General features: G+C 40.1%; 3 protein-coding genes across 3 annotated transcripts in view; 1 reads left to right on the forward strand and 2 right to left on the reverse strand.

The window, feature by feature from the left end:
* The window catches only part of sp1 (sp1 transcription factor), a 23,756-nt gene extending 23,564 nt beyond the window's left edge, over positions 1–192 (reverse strand). The window contains exon 1 of the mRNA XM_086040100.1: positions 3–192. The gene's annotated coding sequence lies outside the window, so the exon portion shown is untranslated. The remainder of the gene's footprint in view (positions 1–2) is intronic.
* Positions 1–11,194, forward strand: part of LOC147141835 (uncharacterized) — an 11,985-nt gene extending 791 nt beyond the window's left edge. Inside the window, exons 2-10 of the mRNA XM_086040310.1 lie at positions 3,305–3,367; positions 5,169–5,353; positions 5,499–5,541; positions 6,223–6,263; positions 8,675–8,714; positions 8,844–8,894; positions 9,293–9,501; positions 10,863–10,920; positions 11,047–11,194. Of these exons, the coding sequence (XP_085896436.1) occupies positions 3,305–3,367; positions 5,169–5,353; positions 5,499–5,541; positions 6,223–6,263; positions 8,675–8,714; positions 8,844–8,894; positions 9,293–9,501; positions 10,863–10,920; positions 11,047–11,050 (694 nt within the window). The 3' untranslated portion in view covers positions 11,051–11,194. The remainder of the gene's footprint in view (positions 1–3,304; positions 3,368–5,168; positions 5,354–5,498; positions 5,542–6,222; positions 6,264–8,674; positions 8,715–8,843; positions 8,895–9,292; positions 9,502–10,862; positions 10,921–11,046) is intronic.
* Positions 11,195–12,136: 942 nt separating this feature from the next.
* On the reverse strand, positions 12,137–18,480 carry tarbp2 (TAR (HIV) RNA binding protein 2). The gene is made up of 7 exons (XM_086040109.1): positions 18,233–18,480; positions 16,995–17,309; positions 16,131–16,200; positions 15,922–16,039; positions 15,682–15,809; positions 15,171–15,366; positions 12,137–13,178 (listed from the first exon to the last, which is right to left on the reverse strand). Exons 1-7 carry the CDS (start codon positions 18,283–18,285, stop codon positions 13,021–13,023), a joined length of 1,038 nt encoding a protein of 345 aa, XP_085896235.1. The 5' UTR covers positions 18,286–18,480; the 3' UTR covers positions 12,137–13,020.
* Between the last annotated feature and the right edge of the window lie 3,594 nt (positions 18,481–22,074).

Genomic DNA, 22,074 nt, shown 5'->3' on the forward strand with positions numbered 1-22,074 from the left:
ACTGCTCATAATGTTAAAGACGGGAGGAGTTTCTCTTCTTTTTCTAGTTGACAACTTTTTCCAACTTCACACAAACTTGTCGGCCCCCTCCCGTCACCCCTATGAAGGAGACCGGAAAGGGTACGCTTGATTTGTGACACAAGGACGCCTGGTTAGCCTCCGTTGAGAGTGACACGCACACTTAATTCTCATCGGTAGGAAGTGATCAAATACAAATCATTACATACAGTAGATGTTTCATGTACTTTGCTGAGTATTATTTTTTCGCATTACTTTTTTTACTTGTACTACAAACATAAATCTAAACTTAATATTCATTTTTCTCAACTTGAATAATGGAACAAGATAAAAAAGTATGTATATAGTCTTAGTTGAGATCTTGATTGACATTTTAGGGCATTAGGGGAGAAAATTGGGTTTACAATGACAGGAAGGAATGGGAACCATGGCGCATTAATGATCAAGATGACAGAGTTGTAGACGCAAGATATCCCCCATCCATGGCCTTAATAAATGGTTTGATGTTGCTGACATAAGTCGATAAAAAAGGGGAACTATTTTGTGTGCATTATCATTTGTCATTGTGCCAATTTATCAAAATGGGTATTTTATATAATCAACAGGGAAACGTTGTTACTTTTGTTTGGCATTTCAGTCTGTCCTTAAAAAAAAACTTTTACTTAAGAAGTTGAGTTTGTACTACAATATTACCCTTTAAACACGTATCTTTACTTCTACTTAAGTAGATGTTGTTAGTACTTTTTCCACCTCTGCCTATGCCAGTTGAGTTAAATTTTTCATGCTGTTTGCCTAGTCATCTTTATAAGACGACCTGTTGGCACAGTTCCGTAACAAATTGTAGTTTTACAGAGCTGTTTCACGCCCTACTGTAATTTTGTTTCGATGATATAAGTTCGAGCATTTACTGTAACTTTTTGAATAAAAAGAAGCGCACCTCTATTCCAAATGATTGCCTTTTACACCAATTGAGATTGTTCTATCAAGTCGTTTCCGCAACAACTCTAAACCTGCTAATATTATTGGCTACTAGTCGAGAAGGGGGAGGGTCCAATGGGTTAGGTTGCGCCTCTTGAGTAAGCCAGACGTGGGATTTCTTGTTTTTCGTCTCGTAAAAGGCGCCATGTTAGTTTGTCACACTTAATACGTCCAGATTTCCCCTGGCGCCGAATAGTTCGCCTATTAACTGCATGATAGCGAGAGATGGACACATGCATGTAAACACGGAATTGGGCGGGTGTGGACTGTCGAAGGCGGGCTGGTTATTTTCAGTCTTGCCTCCGTGGCTGCTAGCCACTCCCTTGGTGGCGCCCTGTGGGCTGGGAAAGAGCGCGGAGGCGGGCGGGGGGCGGCCATGGCGGTAGAGAGAGGACAGGCCCGAGCCGCGCCGGGGGCAGGGAATGGCTCTCTTGTGGGAGGGTTTTTGGATTATTCCGCCGTTCAAGGGGCTGTCAGTGTAGTAGCACATGTGCCCACATAAACAAAAGCCATTACAGTTCACAGTCACTGGCGCGGCGGTGGGCGTAGGAGTCGGAGAGGAGCTCACGAAAAGATACCATCGCGATATTTTGCCGCTGCCAAGACTGGAGTATCGCGATAGGATGGATGATAGTGCAATACAGTAGTAAAATCAAGTCTGTTCCAGCCAGAGACAAAAATAATTTAAAAAAACAACAAAATACTGTATTTTAATGAGACAACGCTGAAGAAATTACACTTTTTTTTTAAAAACAATATTAATTCATTCGTATACAACTGTTATAACATTGTAAATGTACTATCCCCTCAAAATAACTCAATGCACAGCCATTACTGTCAAAACGGCTAACAAAAATGTGAGGACTCTCCTTAGTGAAAATGTCCAAATTGGGATGTCTTCCATCAGGGCCAGCAAGACCTTCTTTGCTGGCCTAAGTACTTTCAGAAGCAGTGCCCTTGACTCATGTTTACAACTTTAATTCTAACATTTCACTTATTTTTAATCATAAATAGAAGAATATGGATAGCTGGATAGAAATACTGGTTATAATCCCTCAATGGGGCATTCCATTTATACCCTGCTGTATATACATTTTGTATTGCACACCACACAGAACCAAATCACTCACATGCAGGCTTGCAAGGAGAAATATCAGAGTGAAAGGGGTGCAGTGTACCGTACCTCTTTACTTCTTGAACTGGGGGCTCAAGGGCAACCTTCCGGTTCCAAGGCCAAAGTCTTTACTAAGAACGCTCGCAGCCTGTGTTGCATGAAATTGTATTAATTTATTTACAACAATATATTCTCTTAAGACAGCACGGTGGTCAACTGGTTAGCACGTCCGCCTCACAGTTCAGAGGTCGTGGGTTCGATCCCGGCCCCGGCCTCCCTGTGTGGAGTTTGCATGTTCTCCCCGTGCCTGCCTGCGTGGGTTTTCTCCGGGTACTCCGGTTTCCTCCCACATTCCAAAAACATGCATGGTAGGTTGATTGGACACTCTAAATTGCCCTTAGGTGTGAGTGTGAGTGCGGATGTTTGTCTCTGTGTGCCCTGCTATTGGCTGGCAACCAATTCAGGGTATCCCCGCCTACTGCCCAAAGACAGCTGGGATAGGCTCCAGCACGCCCCGCAGCCCTTGTGAGGTTAAGCGGTATCGATAATGGATGGATGGATATTCTCTTAATTTGGAGTTTCTAATGACTGCATTTGTTCCAGTGTGCCTATGTAAATTGTAGATTTTTTTTGTTGTCCCATCAGATTTCAGCGTTATGTGTTGGCATGTCAGTCTTATCTGCCCAGGGCCTTCAGTATTAGTTGTGCTGGTTGTTGTCACATCAACTACAGTGTATTAAAGATGAGGCTGTTTGTTTAACCAAATCAAACTTAAAATTTGCCTTATAGGGCCAGGTAACTGGTCCACAATAATGTCAGCAATCCTCTGATTGGTTGGTCAGAGCAAGATTTGCTTTGAGATTGATTTGAGATTTGATCAAACGGGTTAAATTTGCAAAACACACATCTAGTGATACACCCACAATATTATGTTTAATAGTCAGCATCTCTGCTGGCTATGATGTATGTTATTTAAATTTATGTGTTGTCATGTTACATAAATATTGAATCTGAACTGCTCCTGATGATAGCCTACGTGTCACTTTGCTATCTCTGCAGGATGTGCAGTGGTGAGCATCCCACGCGATGTGTCAGTTTGATATGCTCACAGTCACTTCCCTCCTCCATCTATTCAAAGTGACTTGTGACTTGTAAACTGATGTAAGAGGCCAAAATGGTGAATTATCATTTCAGAGATGCGGAAGCGTCCGTAGCATGCAGCGTGTCAGCTGGGCTAAGACTGCACATAACCTTCAGGTGAGCTCAGTTTGACCCAACAGGAAATGTAAAGTGAACATACTTTATGCCTCAAACTGAAACCTGTCTGCGGGTAAGGCAGTTATGCTTTTCACCTAAAAGTCTTGAAATTTGTGAGCTAGTCATGTTACAGTAGATACGCCACATTTAACATGGACAGATCAGAACTGTGTGAAAAGTCTCTTTTGAATGCACTTTACTGACTTTAGTGTCAGGTATAGCAGATCGGGATTAGCCATGGCATTATTTGGATATCCATATTTCATTTAAGTTTAGGGGAATGAAAGAGCAAATCAAAGTAAATAAATATTTAACCACTGTATTCTATAGAAGCAGTGTTTGTCCTTGTGTTTTTTGTTTGTATTCTCAAGGTTTCTAATTTGACATATCATGCAACATACAGACTGTACGCTACATACTACAAATGTAACCAACCGTATGCAAAAAAGAAACGTTTGGTGCATGCCTTACAGTTCGGTTCACAATCAGTACATTAAGGAAACAAAATGCAGAACTGAAATATAATCAAATACATTTTAACAATACAGTAAAAAGTAACAGCTTGAATCTTTTCTTTTTTAGGAAAGGCAAGGTAGCTTTATTTATATAGCATGTCATGCACAAGGTACCTCATTGTGCTTCACAAATAAAAAAAAAACATTTAAAGGCAAAATACTTCATTTAAAAACAAACTGAAGACATTTAAAAAACTGAAAAATTTAGCCCATTTAAAACCAAGTAGAGAAATAAAAACTAGTTCACTAAAATTACTAAATACATCAACAACATGTCAACGCATTAACAGAAGTCTTTAAAAACATTTGAAAGTAAAGTAAAGACATTAAAATAGCGTCCTAAAGTAACTAAAAGACCAAACTCTGCAATTGATTTAAAACTGTTAAAAAGTCCTTAATCAAAGGTTTGGGAAAAGGACAGTTTTACACCTGGATTCTAAACCATTTATATTAAGTACTTTTTACTTTTACTCACAAAGTACATTTCAGAGCCTGTACTTTTTTTCTTTTACTTGAGGAATTATTTGAATGAGTACTTTTACATTTACCAGTTCTTTTTCATACAAGTAATTGTACTTTTACTCAAGTACAGAATGTCCGTACTTTTCCAATCTCTTTTGTAGGAAAGCATAACATCAATTGTTTGTCTTCTGTTTAGTAAATAATGATGAAGACAAGTGTGACAGGAACCGTTTGAACACATTTGGTCTGTACTGGCGGGCAGCACAGTGTTCTAGTGGTTTGCACATGTGCCTCACACTTCTGTGTTCAATGCCCAGCTCAGGCCTCTTTTTGTGGTGTTTGCATGTTCTTTCTGGGCTTTTAGTCAGTTACTCCCGCTGCTTCCCACTTTTCAAAAACATGCATGTAAGATTCATTGAAGACCCTAAATTATCCATAGGTGTACATGTGACCATGAAAGGTTGTTTGTCTTTATGTGAGTGGACTACTTCTCACCCAGAGCCAGCTGGGAAAGCCTCCATGCAGCTTATACGCAACCCTAATCAGGTCAAGCACTATAAAAAATATATGAATACATGGATGGACGAAGGCCACAAGCATAACGCTAGTCTTGATGTTCACTAGTCAGAGGGTGAGCAACACTATACTATTTGTTTATGGAGTAGACGTGTGTCTAGCTGTCGATGTAGTCAGTCTTCCTGTTCATTATCAAAACAAACTCACTGAAAATGAAATAGTTCACATTAAGACATCTCATTGGTTCGGATGGTCTAGTATTAAGGACTGTAGATACAAATAATCTTAGGCTGCTATTGTGTTTTAAGGGTGTCATCAGCCGCTCTGCCTCCAGCGATGGAAAGTTCATCCTCCACTGCCAGGAAGCTAACGTGGGCCAGTGGAAGTCAACAGTGCTCTGACCTGGAAGAAGTGAGCCCCTTTTGCATCTCCCTCTTGGAATCTGTATCAGATGATGATGATGATGATGATGATGATGATGTCTTTGCAGATGGTCAGTATGAAAGAAGGTGCTCTTAAACTTAGCAGTGTGTCTCTACCGTGCAATAAAAAAAAAAAAATTCTAAGTACAGTTATATGTTGTGTGTTTGTTTGTGTGTGTGTGTGTGTGTGTGTGTGTGTGAGTGTGATTCCTATAGGATGCTTCACAGGAAAAACTCAGTTCTTGCTCCAGAAGTGCGGGTGAGTCAACTCCCTTTGTTTCGACTGTATACTTTTGTGCCTGTAAAATTCCCGAGTGTCAATGAATGGAAACCTATAGAAAGTCTCTGAGGTCAAATTTTCCAGACTGGTGCAATGGGATACAGCCATAATTTAGATTTGTACACAATGGTCTCTTAAAATATCTTTTGTGTAACTCATCCATTGAATTCAAGTGCTCATTATGAGCTAAAATGAAATGAATGAAAATGTATTGGAATAACATAATGTGAGAATGTTCCCAGTTTACACATAAGGAACTGGAAATGTGCATATCTGGGATGGGTCTACAGCAAGGAACTTAAATGTAGCAATCTTGCTTAAAAGAATCAGCTCATAACTTTTACTTCATCCTGTTGTGAAAGTGCGTATAGGCAGGAGGCCTGCACACACCCGAGCTGACGACTTTAAACACACGAACAAGTCACATTTAAAACTTCATGATGAAGAGCCGTTTGAGCATTCAAAAGTGGTTTTGAAGATGTTGACCTTGATGGTGATCAACACACAAGGAAATGTGGCGCCGTCATTCAAAAGTAGATCTGAAGAGGTTGTTTTTCTACGTAGATGCAGCCACTTCTTCATAAGAAACGTTGCACAATATTAACTGAATGTGTGCGTATGCATCACACCGATGACCCAAGATTTGGATGTGTGTTGCAGGTTGCAGGCTTGCTTGCATAACGACTGTCTTTGGAGTTTGGGTATGTACAGAGCCTTATGTGACTTATCTGAGCCTGGACACGATCCAGTGAGATCCAATTAATGCTCACTATTTTGCATGGTCAAAGTAGTATTGAGGAATTTTTTTTTTTTTTTAGAACTCAAATCACGTTTCTTTTCAGGTACCAATCTCAATATTTTATAGAATCATCGTGAGGATAAAGCGGTTCAGATAATGAATGGATGTTTTGTAGCCAAGCTAAGTTTGTAAATTGTCTGGTATTTGCTGAAAAAGTCATTCGTTTGCTGTTTTATTGCTCAAGCCAAAGAAATAACAATATTGCTTTGGCTCCCTCTGGTGGCATCGGTGCCAAGGAAATAATTTGAATGAGTTGAGCGCTTCATTAAGAACAACATAGCTGGTACTAAAAATTGAGCGTTCGTTATTCATCATCTGTCTGCAGTGGGGGGAAAAAAATAGTACCCCTCTAATTTTGAACAGCCTTTCCGTCAGCGTGTCCGACTAAACTTTCACTCACACATATCACATGGACCGTGGGAAATTTGAACCCGATTTCAGTCTGAAAATGTTTTTCCAGAGGCTTGAAAGAATACCCATTGTGAACAGCTAAAGTGTTAATCTACTGTTTAAAAGATGTGTGAGTCATAAATGGTGAGTGAATGAAAAGGCTGTTGTAAAGATATTTTGGGGCAAAATCCTGTGGAATCTAACAAGGCTAAAAACTATCCATACTGACTTAGAGCTATCAACAACAGGGTTTCCTTCTGTCATTAAAAAGTAGTATATGTCATTAAATGGATTTAGCGAAAATTAAGGTATTAAATGGCATTAAAAATTAAATACAATGTCCACAAGCATTAATTAAATATGAACACCTTTGGTTGGCTGCCGGTTAGCAGTTAACACTGAGCTAGGTTGCGACAGCTTTCAAATGGGTCTGTTTGGGCACTCCAAGACCCCTTTGAGAGCTCAGAGCTAAAATAAGTGTATGCCCGGCTTGTCACTTGGAGTGACTCCAAGTCACTTGCTCTTTGGATTTGAAGCATACTTTATTTTCTCCACAAGCTATCTCCTGAAGATAGCTTGTGTAACATCATTGTTGTTATTTCTGGCTGGTTTGCAGAAAAGCGGCACCACAATTGACAATGCGCTTTAGTATAAAACGTAACAAAAAAAAGAATGTTCTGCAAAGGAGTTACTGTAACACAATTTAGCAATAATAAGTATGATAAATATATAAGTATATCTGTGGAAATTTTGAACTAGTTGTAATGTACGATGAACAAAATGGGCAGGAATCCATGAGTTGCTTCATGTTCCAATTTATTTGCTCTTAGTTTGAAAAGAAAAAAAGTACTGTTCCTGTCACCAACGTCCAACATGAAACGCTAATGCCACCTAGTGTGGAAACATTAACCTCAACATAAATCTGACTCAATGTGTCACACTACTTTAATGTATAGTGCAAAGTATATCTTTTTGACTTCAAATAACTTAATAAATTATTACAAAATTACTATAACAATGAACTAAAAGATACAGCCATATTTAATTAGGTTAACATAATTGTCCACTTATGTTAATTAACAAGAGTACAAAAAACATAAAAATGTGACGTGAATTTTATTGTACATTTAGAACAGATAAAAACTTAATCCTGAGTTGGAAATGGAAATCATGCGATTATTTATGATTACAAATTTGGAAATTTGCTATGTATGTACAGCGTTTGTGTGCGTGTGTGTGTATGGATGTGTGTGTGTGTAGGGGGGGGTTTGGGGTTAGTGTGTGCGTGTGTGGGGGTGTGCGCGTGCGCGCTTGTGTGTGTGCATGCGCATGTGTGTATATGTGGTAGGGTATTGGCATAAAATTTGTTTTAAGTTGCATTAAAAACATTATTCCAAAGCCTTAAGTTAGATTTGTTGATACCTGCAGAACCCCTGAAGAAATGGGTTACCACCTTAGCTTTTGTTAAAAGTAATTACCAAATTAAATTTTCAACCAAATCTGCTGGCTCAAAATAATTAACCCAACCAGTAATCTGCTCAAAATTACCCAGTTACTTCATTTATTAGGGTGCATTCTTTGTTCAAGCAATGAAGCTCCAATGCACAATGCTTGCAATAGCAGGGGGGGGTCAAAGAATTGTGTTTTTAGCACACCCAATTGTCCCATAATTACAACTTGTGCTGCCAGTGGGCCCTGTTGCTCAACAAAAGAAGGAACATAATGTTGCTTTAATGACAGTAAAAATAATAGTAAAATGATAGATAGAAGAGGCAATACTGGAAAAAAATGCCACTGTCGGAGTTGCATGTCAGTACTAAATTTTATAGTGACACACACACACATTCACACTTATGCAGGGGCATTATCTTACAGACACACATTGACATTGCTTCCTCTTTTGCATTCCAAAATACATTTCAGATTCAACGTCAAATGGTGGAGATGTTACATCCAAAGTGGGGTGAGTGAGGAATGCAGTCATGTTGTTTTTAACTGTGATGCCATTATACTTGGAAGCGTTTTGTAATTGAGCTGAATCAGTGAAAGGTAAAAAAGTTTATTTTTCTTGTATTTCATGCCAACCGTGAAGACTTGCAATGCACCCTGCCAGCAACGAACGACACAATGACCTCAACAGCAAGTAATTACAAAACCTGTTTGTCTGAACATGCTCATGTAAAATAAATATTTTGATTTATTTGGATTCATGTTGTATGGATTTTCTGAGTTCTCAACATTTTAAGAAATAGATAGATGACAAAAATGTAACATTTGATGGGTGGTCAGGCAGTCGAAAGACCCAACTACTTATATAAAAGAAATTAAAAACGACATTTTGTCCCCTTTAACAATACTGTATGGCTATTGTGACTTTGTACAAAGTGGTTATACACAGCTCCAACCACAATAATGCACGTATTGTTAAATGAATGCTTTACTAGTCCTGCACATAATGTTGTGGCATGTCAGTGTACATTCAAGCGTGATCAGATTCGTTTATGTTATATGATAAGTTATATCTCCTTCCTCTCACATCAGTGTTCCAGAGGTGCTGCAGTCGCGTTTGGAGGATGCCGAAGAGATCCTGTGGCAGTTGGGTTTCGGCTGCGATGACTCGCAGCTCACTGTACGCATCCCTCCTCGCTTCCTCTCCTTCCCCTCTCAAGCGCGAGGTATCAACTTCCGCCTCTTCCTGGAGTCGCAGGTCCGACGGATACGTGAAGAGGACCCCAGCCTGTGTATAGCAAGTAAGAATTTATGTCGGGGGGAATTCATGCAATAGAATCTAGAAAAATAAAAGTCAAGCAAAGAACATGCATGATTGATGTTGACAAAGCTCGGCAAACTTCATCTTAGTAAGCATCAAAAGGATAAACTCCATTTTTTTTTCTTTTGATTTGATGTCACTTTGTCTGGCTATATTACCGTGCTGTCCCAGTATGGCAGCCAATAATTTTAAAATGTTACTTAAAGTGGGAGTCAATGCGAACATTTTTTTTTCAAGAATATGTTCTATGCAAGCCCATTAGTTGAAACAGGGCATTCTGATAAATATTGCGTTTGTGGAATATAAATTAACCAATCACGGCTCAGATTCAGAAAACAGGTTAGCCGTGATTGGTCGTTGTGAGCAGTTGTGATGTCATTTTCAGTCGACAGAAGACAAAATGGCCGTCCCCAGAGATGGCTAAAAACGATGTCCACGGTAACCTATGAGCTAATCAGTCCAAAGATAGTTGAGCGCGTTCGCCAAGCAAATGTCTTTTTGAAATTGGAAGACAAAGACGAGTCGTGGCGTGGAGTTCAAAACAAGTCCACAGCCTCTGCATCCAGACCACTTCCGATCCAGACCCCTGCAGTGTCTTCACATGTCTGTCAACATTCAATCTCAGATGTCTTCCCTGCAAAGCCTCCAAGATGCATCGGCTACCTCAAGAATTGCGATAAGGGGATCTCCTTAGGTTTGCAGGAGGTTTGTAGCCCTTTAAAGGGGAAGTCAACCCTCAAGTTTTCTTTACAATAATATGTTCTATGCAGGCCCACTCGTCGAACCAAGTCATTCTGATAAATATTGTGTTTGTGGAATATGAGTTAAGCAGTAACGTTTTTGTCCATCTCAGGGGGCGGCCATTTTGCCACTTGTTGTCAACTGCAAATGACATAACATTTGTTTAGGGCTCAGATAACAACCAATCATGGCTCAGCTTCAGAAAAAAGGTAAGTCGTGATTGGTCGTTAACTGAGCCCTGAGCAACTGTGATGTCATTTTCAGTCGACAGAAGTGACAAAATGGCCGCCCCTGAGATGGCTAAAAATGGGTGGATTTTGCTGCTTAATTCATATTCCTCAAATCCAATATTAGTCAGAAAGCCACGTTTGGACAAGAGAAGACGCAGAGAACATATTATAGCAAAGAATTTTTTCGTGTTGACTTCATATTTAAGAGCTTCTTTGAGTGCACCGGCTTCCTCCCACTTTCCACAATAATGCATGTTGTTGAAAGTGTGCAGTGATGACATAATTCTCCATAGGTGTGAATGGTTGTTTGTCAAAAGTGCCCTGCGATTGACTCGCGACCATATTTACGTGTTCAGTTTGCTGCCAACAGGTGCAAAGTGCAGAGGAGGAAGTAACAGCAAGAGGAACACCAACACAGCAAGACAAAGGTACACTTTGAAATGCATGTCTGTTTGTTGCCAATCAATTTTAAGTGCAGCATTATTCACAATTACACTCACAAAAGATGATATTCTATCGCCTGACCACTTGTGTCCTGGTCTGTATTACGGTAGGTGAGGTTGACAGCACGTCATCAGGCAGCAGCAGATTCGCTGATGAAGACACGTTAACGCCTCTTCAGAAAAACACAGCGAATGGCTTAACTCCAATGAGGCCATTTGAGAAGAAAAACAACAGAAAGAATGCTCCGGACAATAACTGACAGGTTACTCAATCCAAGTTAAATGACTAAATATTTTTGAAACAATTTAACTACGATACATTAAAGATTAAGTCAAATCAAAATGTTTATTTACAATAATATTTACTTTGCTCCCCCACTAGTCTTAACACGACATTCTGATTAATATTGTGTTTGTGGACAACCCGTTTTTATCCATCTCAAGGGCCATTTTACCCTTGCTGTCGACTGAAAATGACATCACCGTGCTGAAGGGCTCGGGTAACAACCAATCCCCTGTTTTCTGAGTTTGGTCATGACATTTGGAAGCTGAGACCTTATGTCATTATCTGTCAGCAGCAGCAAGTGGAAAAATGTCCGACCCCTGAAATGGATAAAATGGGTGGATTTTGCTCAATTCATATTCCACAAACGCAATATCAGAATGCCATGTTTAGACTTGTGATGCCGCATAGAACATATTGGAAAGAAAAATTTTGACTTGACTGTCTCTTATTCTTTTTTTTTTTAGCAAAACATTTTTTTGCAGAATTTTCAAAACAATGTAACAGTACACGTATTGTTGTAGTAGTTTACAGGTAAAATATTTTTAAAACTTAAAATCAGTTTATCAAATATTCTAAATAGTACATACACATTACTTTTTTACTTTCTACAATATTTTCTGTTACATTTTTATATGTTCAAAAAACATTTAAGTTGTCTAAGTTATCCACACAATTTCAGTAATACAGCTCACATTAAGATGTCATGTTTGCAGGAAAATATATACTGTCTGTATTATTATTATTATTTTTTTTAAACTTCCAATTTAAATGTATAGTACACATGAAGGTGTCGTCATTGATCAATTTGCACATTAAATAAATGTTTTAAAATAAATAGAAAGCATTTTAATTTATACAGTCTAATTCATCAGTTTGCAAGGGGGGAAAAAGTAACAAAATGCATTTTCCAAACAGTTTCAATAGTATGCATACAATTCTCCAATTTATTGTAACAGGGTGCAAAATAGTTATAAGTGGCAAGTGCAATTGAATTCAGTCACCTTTACAGCAAACATGTTTTGAATTACTGTCAATGTTTTCCACATGGTCTATTTAAAAAAAAGGGACAGCACATCTCTTGGTATTCATAAAAAAGAGAGAAAAGCACTTTAATAATAATCTTCTACAAGGATCCACACACGTGCACCTGGCTTAACACACAAGTGCAGCAGCACACAGAAGTCAAAAGTGAAAAACAGAGAACCTAGAGTACAATTTTTTGACGACTATATTGAAAAGGAATCTCCTTTTGAATGAGTCCCGCACTGAGGTAATTCAACATTTTTGAACAACGAGTTGTGCATTTGAATTGGTGTATTAATAAGATTATTCCACATTATTGTCCCGATTATAATTCCTATACTAAGGATTTAAACATTTATAAGATGGCCACTGAAACGTGTTGATTTTAAACAAGCCAAATAATAATTGAAAGTCTTAAAAATCATCAATATGACAAAAACAAACACCTTTCTTACCTTTTTCAAATTTATCTTGTTAAAATGGCTGTACATTTTATTCGGCAGTGTCTTTTTGGTGTTTGTGAAGATCTCTCTGACTTAATCAGGATGTCAGAATACTTGATAGTTCCTTGATGGCGTTATGGACTTGTGGCTGAATCTGTCCTTATTTCTTTGTGATGAAATAAGTGGGATGGATGAGCCAACAAGGGAAAATGGACATTTAGGGTGATGCGAATCTTCACTTGTAACATTTTGACGTCAAACAAGCAGCATTTTCAATGAGGTCATCTTTTGTAAAAATGGGAGGTATTTGGCAGTTGTCGACATCCATGACCGTCACTTTGCCCCCGCCATGATTTTAAGGTACTGCAGAGCGTTGTGGGCGGCATTGGCACGAGCGTCCTCAGCGTTCAGGGCGAAGCCGTGGCAAACCGTGATTGGTTGCGTGGACAGCTCCACCAGACACTGGCACCGGCCACTCAGGCTTCGCTCCTCTGAAACCAAAGGCAAGGATCCATTAACACAGACAAAAAACAATATTCTTAATTATCCATTGGTGTGAATGGGTGTCAAATCAGCTGCGATAGGCCGCATCTTAAGCAAGACCTGAATGAGGACAAGTGCTAAAGAAGGTGGATGGCTGGATGTGTCCTGTGATTGATTGGCAACCAGTTCAGCGTGGACCCCGCTGCTATCGCCAAGACAGCTGACAGGTTATAGCGTACTTGTGACTCTAATGAGAACAAACGCTATATTAAATGAAAGGATGAATTAAGGTTGTAGCCATTGACTACTTTTGAATAGAGTATTTTATTGATTATCTCATTGATTAATCTTATCAAAATATATTTTGCATTATTAAAGATAACATGCGCATGTTAAGAGCATGTATTTTACTTCATTTGGGCTCTCAATCCTCCCAGTCTACTGTAGTATCTAAGATTGAGTGTGTATCAGACTATTGTTTTTATTTCACGGATTACCACTCTGTGCATTTGTCTGTTGTTTTCATTTGATATTTTTTTCTTTATTTGGCGGTGTGTCTGCTTGTGCGCCGCCTATGTTTGACTAGAAAATGATGTTCTCGACGCCGATTGGCTGTCTCCGACGAGGGATGGACTGGGACCACGCGGTTCGGCCAGAAATACTGCCCGGATAGTATAGACCAGGGGTCGGCAACCTTTGACAGTCAAAGAGCCATTTCGACCCGGTTTCCACGGAAAAGAAAATCCTGGGAGCCGCAAACACTTTATGACATTAACCTTCAAAAAATGCCAGCTTGTTTGATGTCCCAGGCACGGCTTCGTTACAGTTTTATAATACCTTTTATTGCTATCGCATACTCACATCCACATAATACTACCTACAAAATACATTCAATCGGTAATTTGACACTTGAATCGAATTAAGGGAGTGCAAAAACCAAGCCAGCGACATCCAAGTACTTCAAAGTCTGCACTCATGTGAAGCCTCCATCGTGCCCCCAGCTTTTGAAACGTCACACCAGCAAACACACCTGCCCAATACATCTTCATTTTGTATCCAACTCCTTCACAAAACGCCTTCTCTCAGGTTTAAAGCCATGAGTGATGCAGTAAATAAAATAATGATGCAACTAACCGCGTCTAAAGTGCATACTAAAATGAAACAGAGACCTACGTCATGACACACGTGTGGGGGGGTCTTTTTGTAACGAAGCATCTCATCGACCCATATCAAACAAGCCAACGTAATCCAGCGAACCTTACCATTTTCACTCATTATTGTCTTTACAGTTTTTTTATTTTTTTAAAAGGTCGCAATCAGCAGACAGAGGACACGTCATTGTGTCGCGCACACCTCCGGCCGTGAAATAGTGCTTTATTAGTATTTGCTATTTTCACCGCTTTAAATTGGCTAGAATTGCATAAATATTACAGACGAAGTAGGGACGGACCGTTAGAATCTATTTTGTGGTAAAAAAAATTAATTTGACCATATTTGGACTTCCGACTTTATGGCAGACATTGACTGTATAATTTTATATTAGTATTTTGTGGTAACAATAATCTAACAGTTTACAACTACAACTAAACAAACACAAATAAAATACTTTGTTCAGATATTGTGTAGTTTTGGTGTCGCTGGGCTTTCCGAGCACGTCGGCATGTCAAGTGCTGTCAAACCTCTCTGAAGAAGGTGCATGCTGATCACCAAAATTGCAAATTGCAAGGTCAGAAGAAAGACGTTAAAAACGTTGTCTTACTAAGAAGACACGATGCACGTTTTTGAGACAAATAACATACACTTCAATCAGACACTTATAATTTTTTTTCCCCAAGCCACGCAGAGCCGCAACATAATGATGAAAGAGCCACATGCGGCTCCGGAGCCGCGGGTTTCCGACCCCTGTTATAGACTGATAGACGATGCCCAGCTCTGTCAATAGTTCTTATTACACTTATACAACAGTTAAGCATGTTAAAGAGCCTCAAGGAGAGGAGTACCTAGATCTAGGTAGCTGACGTCAAAGCACTGCTCGGCCGACAGATCGTCGAGCAGCGAGCAGAAATCGGAGTCGTCGGGCATGCCCAGGGGGTTACTGCGCAGCTGTAGGATCTTCTCACCGGCCGAGTTCCTCAGCGCGTCCCACGTGCAGCTGTAGCCTTTACTCTTGCCCGACTCTGCCCTGCTCCCCGCATGCTGTGCGGCAACATAAATGATATAAGTAAAGTACAGTATACTGTTGTCAATAGGCTCGTTTAAAGGAAAATAACTGAAATGTCCTCAAACCTACAGGTACTCCTATTCCAACTGCACTGTACCGAAAAGTCTACATGTACCGTTAACACCCAAAATAGCCACGACTCAAGGCAATATGGTACATCAATATTTGTATGAAAAACACAAAACAACAAATGAAAAACCACAAGTAAAACGGTAAGTGCATGCGATAACACATTACTGGTTCATTGTGCACCTCAAAAATGCAGACGTAACGCGTTCGAAGTCCCTCACCGTGTTGAATGTGTCGTCTTCTGCGTCACCGTCGTTGCTGGTTCTCAGGTCCACCGGGACATCGTGTATCCGTGCTAGCATTTTGGCGGCCGCGTTCCTCTTGGCCAGCTTCTTGGATGTACCACTTCCTGATTCAGAAAACGGCACGTAGGTTTTACTAACATACAGGATAAGCATTCACTGCCACATCTTTACAAATTGAATGAGATCCGAATGGAGTGTTACGTTTGCTCTTCGTACCAATTTCCATAAATTTCTCCACTCTGCAGGTCATGGTGAATTCCTTGCGATGCGCTGGACCGGACTCTTGTGTCACTGTGTACTCTGGTAGCCGCCATCCCTTCTGTACCACCAGTTCCTGGCAGGCAAACACAACATAATAGCAATAAGCGTTTGAATGTATTTCGCTTATTTTACATGAATATCACCAATAAAGAAAGGGAACAAACCTGCAGAGCTCCAACAGGGTTACATTCTGATTGCTGCGTAGTTCCTAAAGTCTTCATCTCACATGGGGAGCTGCACACAAGACCGTAATGTCAGAAGCAGACATTTAATTCGAATGGAACAAAAAGTATGTGGAATATCCATCCGCCCATTTTCTATAACTATTTGGTAGCTACTTTTAGCGACTTTTTTGATCGTTCTAGCGGAAATTTGAGGGTCAAAGAAATAAAAACTATAAAGCGACAGCCGACTTTAATTCCCGCAAAGTAACAGATGGCATCAGCAGAATCATTCTCACATCATCAATCATTTTTTTGCATAGTTATCAAGAAAGGAGCCCATGGAAGACAATCATGAAGTCTAACATGCTGAACATTGCAGAAGACTTGATGCACACTGGAAATGTAGCGACAATTTGAAAACTTCTTAAGCGAGGTACAGTATGTGCTTCCAAGCCGAGGTAACACTGCCTCACCCGGACAAGTTTATAGTAAAAAGTGCGTGAGAGCACTTGAAGGGGTGCAACATTAAATATTCAATCTCAGAAATTTGATGGCTCATTTAAAATGTGAATTTATTAATGACTGCGTTTGCATGCATATTTTGACAAAATTAACATGTTCCCAATATATTCACATTATCTGTAAAGAACACCCTCCCGCTTATTTACATGGAAGTTGATTTTGTTTTGCTTCAACCAAAGGGAAAAAAAATAATCGATTGTTATTGGGTTTTTGTGGGAAAAAAAAAACTGAGAATTTATTTCAAGGCCATATTAATCGCCTAGTCCAACTTTTAAAGCATACAGTATGAACGGAAAATCTGTTTTGGACTTTGAAATTCTTACAGTGTACATTGTAACTGACCTGTCTTCCTCCGCAGGCACATCAACCCCGATAAACGAGTCTCCTTCAATTCCGAAACCTATGGGACCCGCCAGGCCCCCCTTGAGCATCTTCAGCGCCGCTTCGGCCGCTTTGTGCTTGGCCGCCTTCTTGCTGGGGCCTTGGCCCGTGCAGCTGATCTCTCCCACGGACACGCGGAACGTGAAGTTAGGCTGATGGGCCTGTCCCTCGGCCTTCAGCAGGTCGTACACCGGGGTCTTGCCTATCCGCGTTCCATATTCCTGCAGCAGACTAATCGGCGTCTTTCCGGGATTCACAGCCAGCATTTGCTCAATACTGGATAGAAACAAAAATAATAATATTATACAGCATGGGCCAAAAGGAAGTCAACGTTTTTTAAATTGACTTTTTTTTTTTTTTTTACAGGTACCTTAAAGAACAGCAAATGATTTGAGTCAAGAACAAACAAAGTGGATTCTAAAGCAACATTGCACAGGTACAGGAGGACAGGAGGGGTCGCAGGGGACGATATTAGATTCAGATAGTATGGCAACTGTGAGCAATAATATTGCAGTATCACGGTATTAAAATTACAGCTCTAAAATGACCTTTTATTTTTAGGTCTGAGGGATGGAAGGCAGATCCCAGGAAAAAAAGCACGTTTGAGGTGAGTAAAAGAAGTGGGAAGGTAGGAACAAAAGAAGAAAGCCGTGCATATTAAGCAAGGAGGGAAAGTAGGTTTAAGTGAAGAAATGTTGGAAGGATGCAAGAATAAAAAGTGGGTCCAGTCTGAAGGAAAAAAGAAAGTAAGGCCATGAAGTAAAAGGCGTGAAGAAAAAAAGTGAGTCTGAGGAGCAGGGCGGCAGGAAAGAAGGATTTTTAGCAGAGAAGTGAGGATGCAAGAATAAAAAAGTAACTGAAGGTAGGAGAACAAGCCAGAAAAATGTAAATGTAAAAAAGTGAAATTTAGTGTGCAGTCCTACTTTTAGCCTATCATATAGACTTTTACTGCTCATCATGAAGCTGACCTAAATATTAAATACATCTTTTCAAATGATGTACTGAAGTGTCATTCTACAACCCTGATAATTAAAACAATACTGTATTGCTAATCAATAAGTTTTAACAGAGTATACTATTCGTATACTAGTTGTCTTTACAGTCAGCTTTATAGGCAATTGGCTAAACAATGCCTATGCTAAAACCACCACCACCACCACCACCCTGCTAAGATAGCTTAGCCTGGATGCAGTTTTCACCTGGAGCACCCGGAGATTCTGTTCCAGCTGTCCGATGCTGTCTCGTCGTTCATTCCCTATTTCAGACGGACAGCCGGTAGGATTCGGATGGCAACCCCCCCTACCAAAACAAACGCTTCCTTTCATTAGACGGGTTTTCCCACAAAACATGTAAAAACACAGCCTTTCTCCTTCTTTAGCGGCAGAGTTGCATGGCAGCACAAATATGACGTAAAGCGGAAACAAATCCTTGCAGAGTTCTGATTGGTCAGAACAATTTTATTTGTTTACCGGGGCACACCGATTTTGTGCGGACGCACCGAGTTATAAAATTGGGTGCAACTGAGACGGGCGAGTAATACAGATGTGTAGCTCTAGACGCCTACTTAGCGAGACTGCAGATGACGTTTTTTTTTTTTTAATTAAGTACCTGACGTCGAGTTAAGTAAAATAACTATGCACAGTTTTGATAAGGAAACTACTACTAGACCACTACTAGAACCTTGGTTGATTAATTGTGTTATGACGCACACCCTAAATCAGGCTGCTTATGAAAAGTAATAAGTACGGTTAGTAGTTTTTACAAACTACTAGCTGTTGGCTTCACCGATAAAAAATGGAATAAGATAACATTCAGATTTAGTTAAAGCAACTGTTTATTCGTCATGGAACATCTATAAGTACAGTAGATTGGACAAAATAAAAGGGATGTGGCCATTCAACATATGTAACCTATGTATAAATGAAAATAAAATGTAAATATATATACAATAGATACATTTGTATAGAGGGAGAACCAATGATACACTGTTTACCAAGCACGAGCGAACAATAATACAATTTTGCTCAGTTTCTGTTAACAGAAAACAAGGCAGATGTTTTTTTTCCCTAAATTATTCTTATTGAAAGCTACTGTAACAAAATGCAGTTTGAACATTAACACAGCCCTTAATTATAGGAAAATTAAAACTGTTCTTCAATAATGATTCAATTCAAATGTATTATACGCAACTTATATTAAAAATTCTATCTAAATGAATATTTGAAATAAAAAACAGTTCCATGCAACTATTGTACTTAAAATAAATATAACCGAACCATAGTTCTTGTATATACAGGATTGCATTAAAAAGGTTTAAGCTACTGATACTACATTATGCACAATTTAAGTCAGTGTTTTCTTTTCACGTGCCACAAGAGGGAGCCTGGGTACCACACTTTGAAAGTCAATACAAATCGTCCATTGCTCTGCTTTTGAGTGTTAATGTGTTTGTGCTATGTGTACTGTGATTGACAAGCGGCATTGACAAGAGCTAGTGTACGCCCTGGACTGAAATTTAACTTGCTTTTCCAAGTTTCTTTTTTCGTTTTTAGATTTGCTTTATTTCTCCCGATACCAAACACGTTTTTTTTCCTCAGAAGCCAGTTTTATTCCAAGTAACATCAACTTCCCTTTTGTCAAAACATAGGATTCTTAATGAATTAACATTTTAAATGTTCAAAAAGTTAACCCATTTACAAACTATTTGTTGAACGTCACGCCCCTTCAGCTCCGTCACGGCCCTTTCTTCTTCCCCTGGACTTCCTTTTAGTCATACGGAAAACATTGTGAAAATGATTCTGCTTATGTTGTCTGTTTCTTAGCTTAGTCGGTAGTTGATTTTTTTTTAAGTAGTTGCTAGAGCTGTCGAAAAAGTCACTCAATGTAGCTACCAAATCCTGAAGTTGGCAACACTGACTGCTTTTGGAAGGTAGCACCTCAACTGTTCACAACCATGTTGTTAGTGTAAGCAGTGCATATCAACTGTGACGCGCTTTGAAGTACGGAAGACCCCAAAAAATATGATTCTGAAAAAAGTGTCAGTACAAATTATCTTATAATACTATTGCTTCACCTCCGTTGTTACAGGTTAATGATCACACTGCTTTTGGCACGTATCCACTGGACTACCAATGTCAGAAAATGGGCGGAGCTAGCCACGCCAATTGGCCGACAGATAATCGTATCTTTCCGTGTGTCAGCGGGAATGGCTTGTACACTAAATTGTGGATTTGAGGCCGTTTGTGTTTCTTGTTAAAAATCTAGTTTCTTGTAATATGAGCAAGCAGGAGCTGATTTATTGATTATATACACAGATCTTCAAGTGCTGTATTATTTTCCCCTTTCAATTTTGGTACTTTTGGACGTGTTTGTCAATGCCGAGGTCCCCCACAAAAATTCCCACAAGTTCGCCGGCCCCGACCCAAGTGTTGTAGCAGCATTTCCATGAAATATCTCATCTGAAAATTTTCCGCTTTTCCGTCGTTACTCCTGCGGTTAAGCGAAATGAATCCCGCGACACCGTGGAAACGGCGCTGGTCTTCCTGACGGCTTTATCCGTCGGCGTCGGCGCGCCACACACGCTCTGCCAAGCGCAACACCAAACGCGAACCAGCCGTGAAAACCGGCAGCCCTTACGGGAGTCAAACCGCTCGTTATTTATCCTTTTTGCTAATCGTTCACCTTGTACGCTCATGTTTCACTGAGGCTTAATTTGCTGGCCCGCTTGTGTTTTTATTGGGTCGGCGGTTAAATCATCGACCGAATGAGATCAGGAATTAATGCTCGTCTTGCTATTACGTTATGCCTCATCCAGAATGCACGCGCGTGTCCACAAACACACTTTTCCTCCAGCTCGCCTCGGGTTGCTGCACAAGTACGTCTGCTTCCTTTTGTTGCCAAAATCATCAGCAGATATGACCCCCTCCCCCCTCCCACCACCCCCTTCCTCAATATGAAGCGTTTCCTTTTTTGTGTGTGTTTTGATCCCACTCTTGCGGCCTAGCTGCGCTTGTGGCGAAGCTCTGGGTTCGAGTGGCGCTCCCGTATTATTTTTGGCAGCGGCGGTAGTTGGTGGCTGTTTGAGGGGCAAGGAGGCGGGAGGTGTGCGTGGGGGGGAGCGCAAACCCCCCAAAACCAAGGCTGTTTAAGGGATTTGCGTCTGAAGGAATTGCTTTGTTAATGATCACAGTGGCAACGCGGATGTGCGCAAACACGCGCACGAGCATTTAGAGGAAGACTGGCATGCACGTTTCTTTATTTAACGCCTTATATGCACGTAGGGCTGTTCGATTTTGCCTAATAAGAAAATCCCGATTATTTTCTCTTAAACCCGATTTTACGATTACAATTATGATTTCTTTGTAAAATAAAAAATCGCCTTCAAATTAATTGTATTGAAACTATTTTTTACTTGTTAACACGTTAAATCACGAGTGTGAAACTCAAGGCCCGTGGGCCAGATCCGGCCCGTGACATCATTTTATGTGGCCCGCGAAGGCACATCATGTGGGTTGAATTCATGTTTCTTGCAAGTTGTCTTCACTTTGAACAACACTGAGATATGAGATATTGCAAGATTGTTTTTTTTATTGTTGTTCACAACCCCCCTTTAAAATAAATTGAAAAATAGTGGCGTGCTGCACTGTGCTAAGTGCATTGTTCAAGAGCCTTTAGATCAAAGTAGTCGTTTGCTTTCACCTTGTTGCATCTATAGGCAATTACAAATCTTTTTAGTAGGGGCGTCAATTAATCACAGATTTTTACTATTCGCGACAGCACTCTGTACCATTGAAGGTGGATGGAATTCTGGTATTAAAATGACTCCAGATTCCACGCCTGTGTCCTTCATACAGACCAGCGATGCGGGGGGGGAGGGGTGGGGGTAACCGGAAAACCTCAGTTTCAGCATGTTGCGTGCCAGGGAATATTCGAACGAGACGTAGCGCTTGCTGAGGCAACATGCAGTGTCAGACATGTCACTGCTCCCTCCTCCATTTGAAAATGATTTTCTCCAATTCTATTCCTGGCCGCAGATCAAGAG

The sequence above is a fragment of the Filicampus tigris genome, chromosome 9 (genome assembly GCF_054856515.1).
Source record: "Filicampus tigris isolate MCC_2025a chromosome 9, RoL_Ftig_1.0, whole genome shotgun sequence".
Lineage (NCBI taxonomy): Eukaryota > Metazoa > Chordata > Actinopteri > Syngnathiformes > Syngnathidae > Filicampus > Filicampus tigris.

Excerpts from the sequence above, each read along its gene's own strand:
- tarbp2 (XM_086040109.1), bottom strand. The coding sequence starts at position 18,285 with ATGAACGACGAGACAGCATCGGACAGCTGGAACAGAATCTCCGGGTGC. Across the intron at positions 17,310-18,232 it reads AGAATCTCCGGGTGCTCCAG|TATTGAGCAAATGCTGGCTG; the intron begins GTGAAAACTGCA and ends GTTTCTATCCAG. Across the intron at positions 13,179-15,170 it reads CGTCAGCTACCTAGATCTAG|AGGAGCGAAGCCTGAGTGGC; the intron begins GTACTCCTCTCC and ends CTTTGGTTTCAG.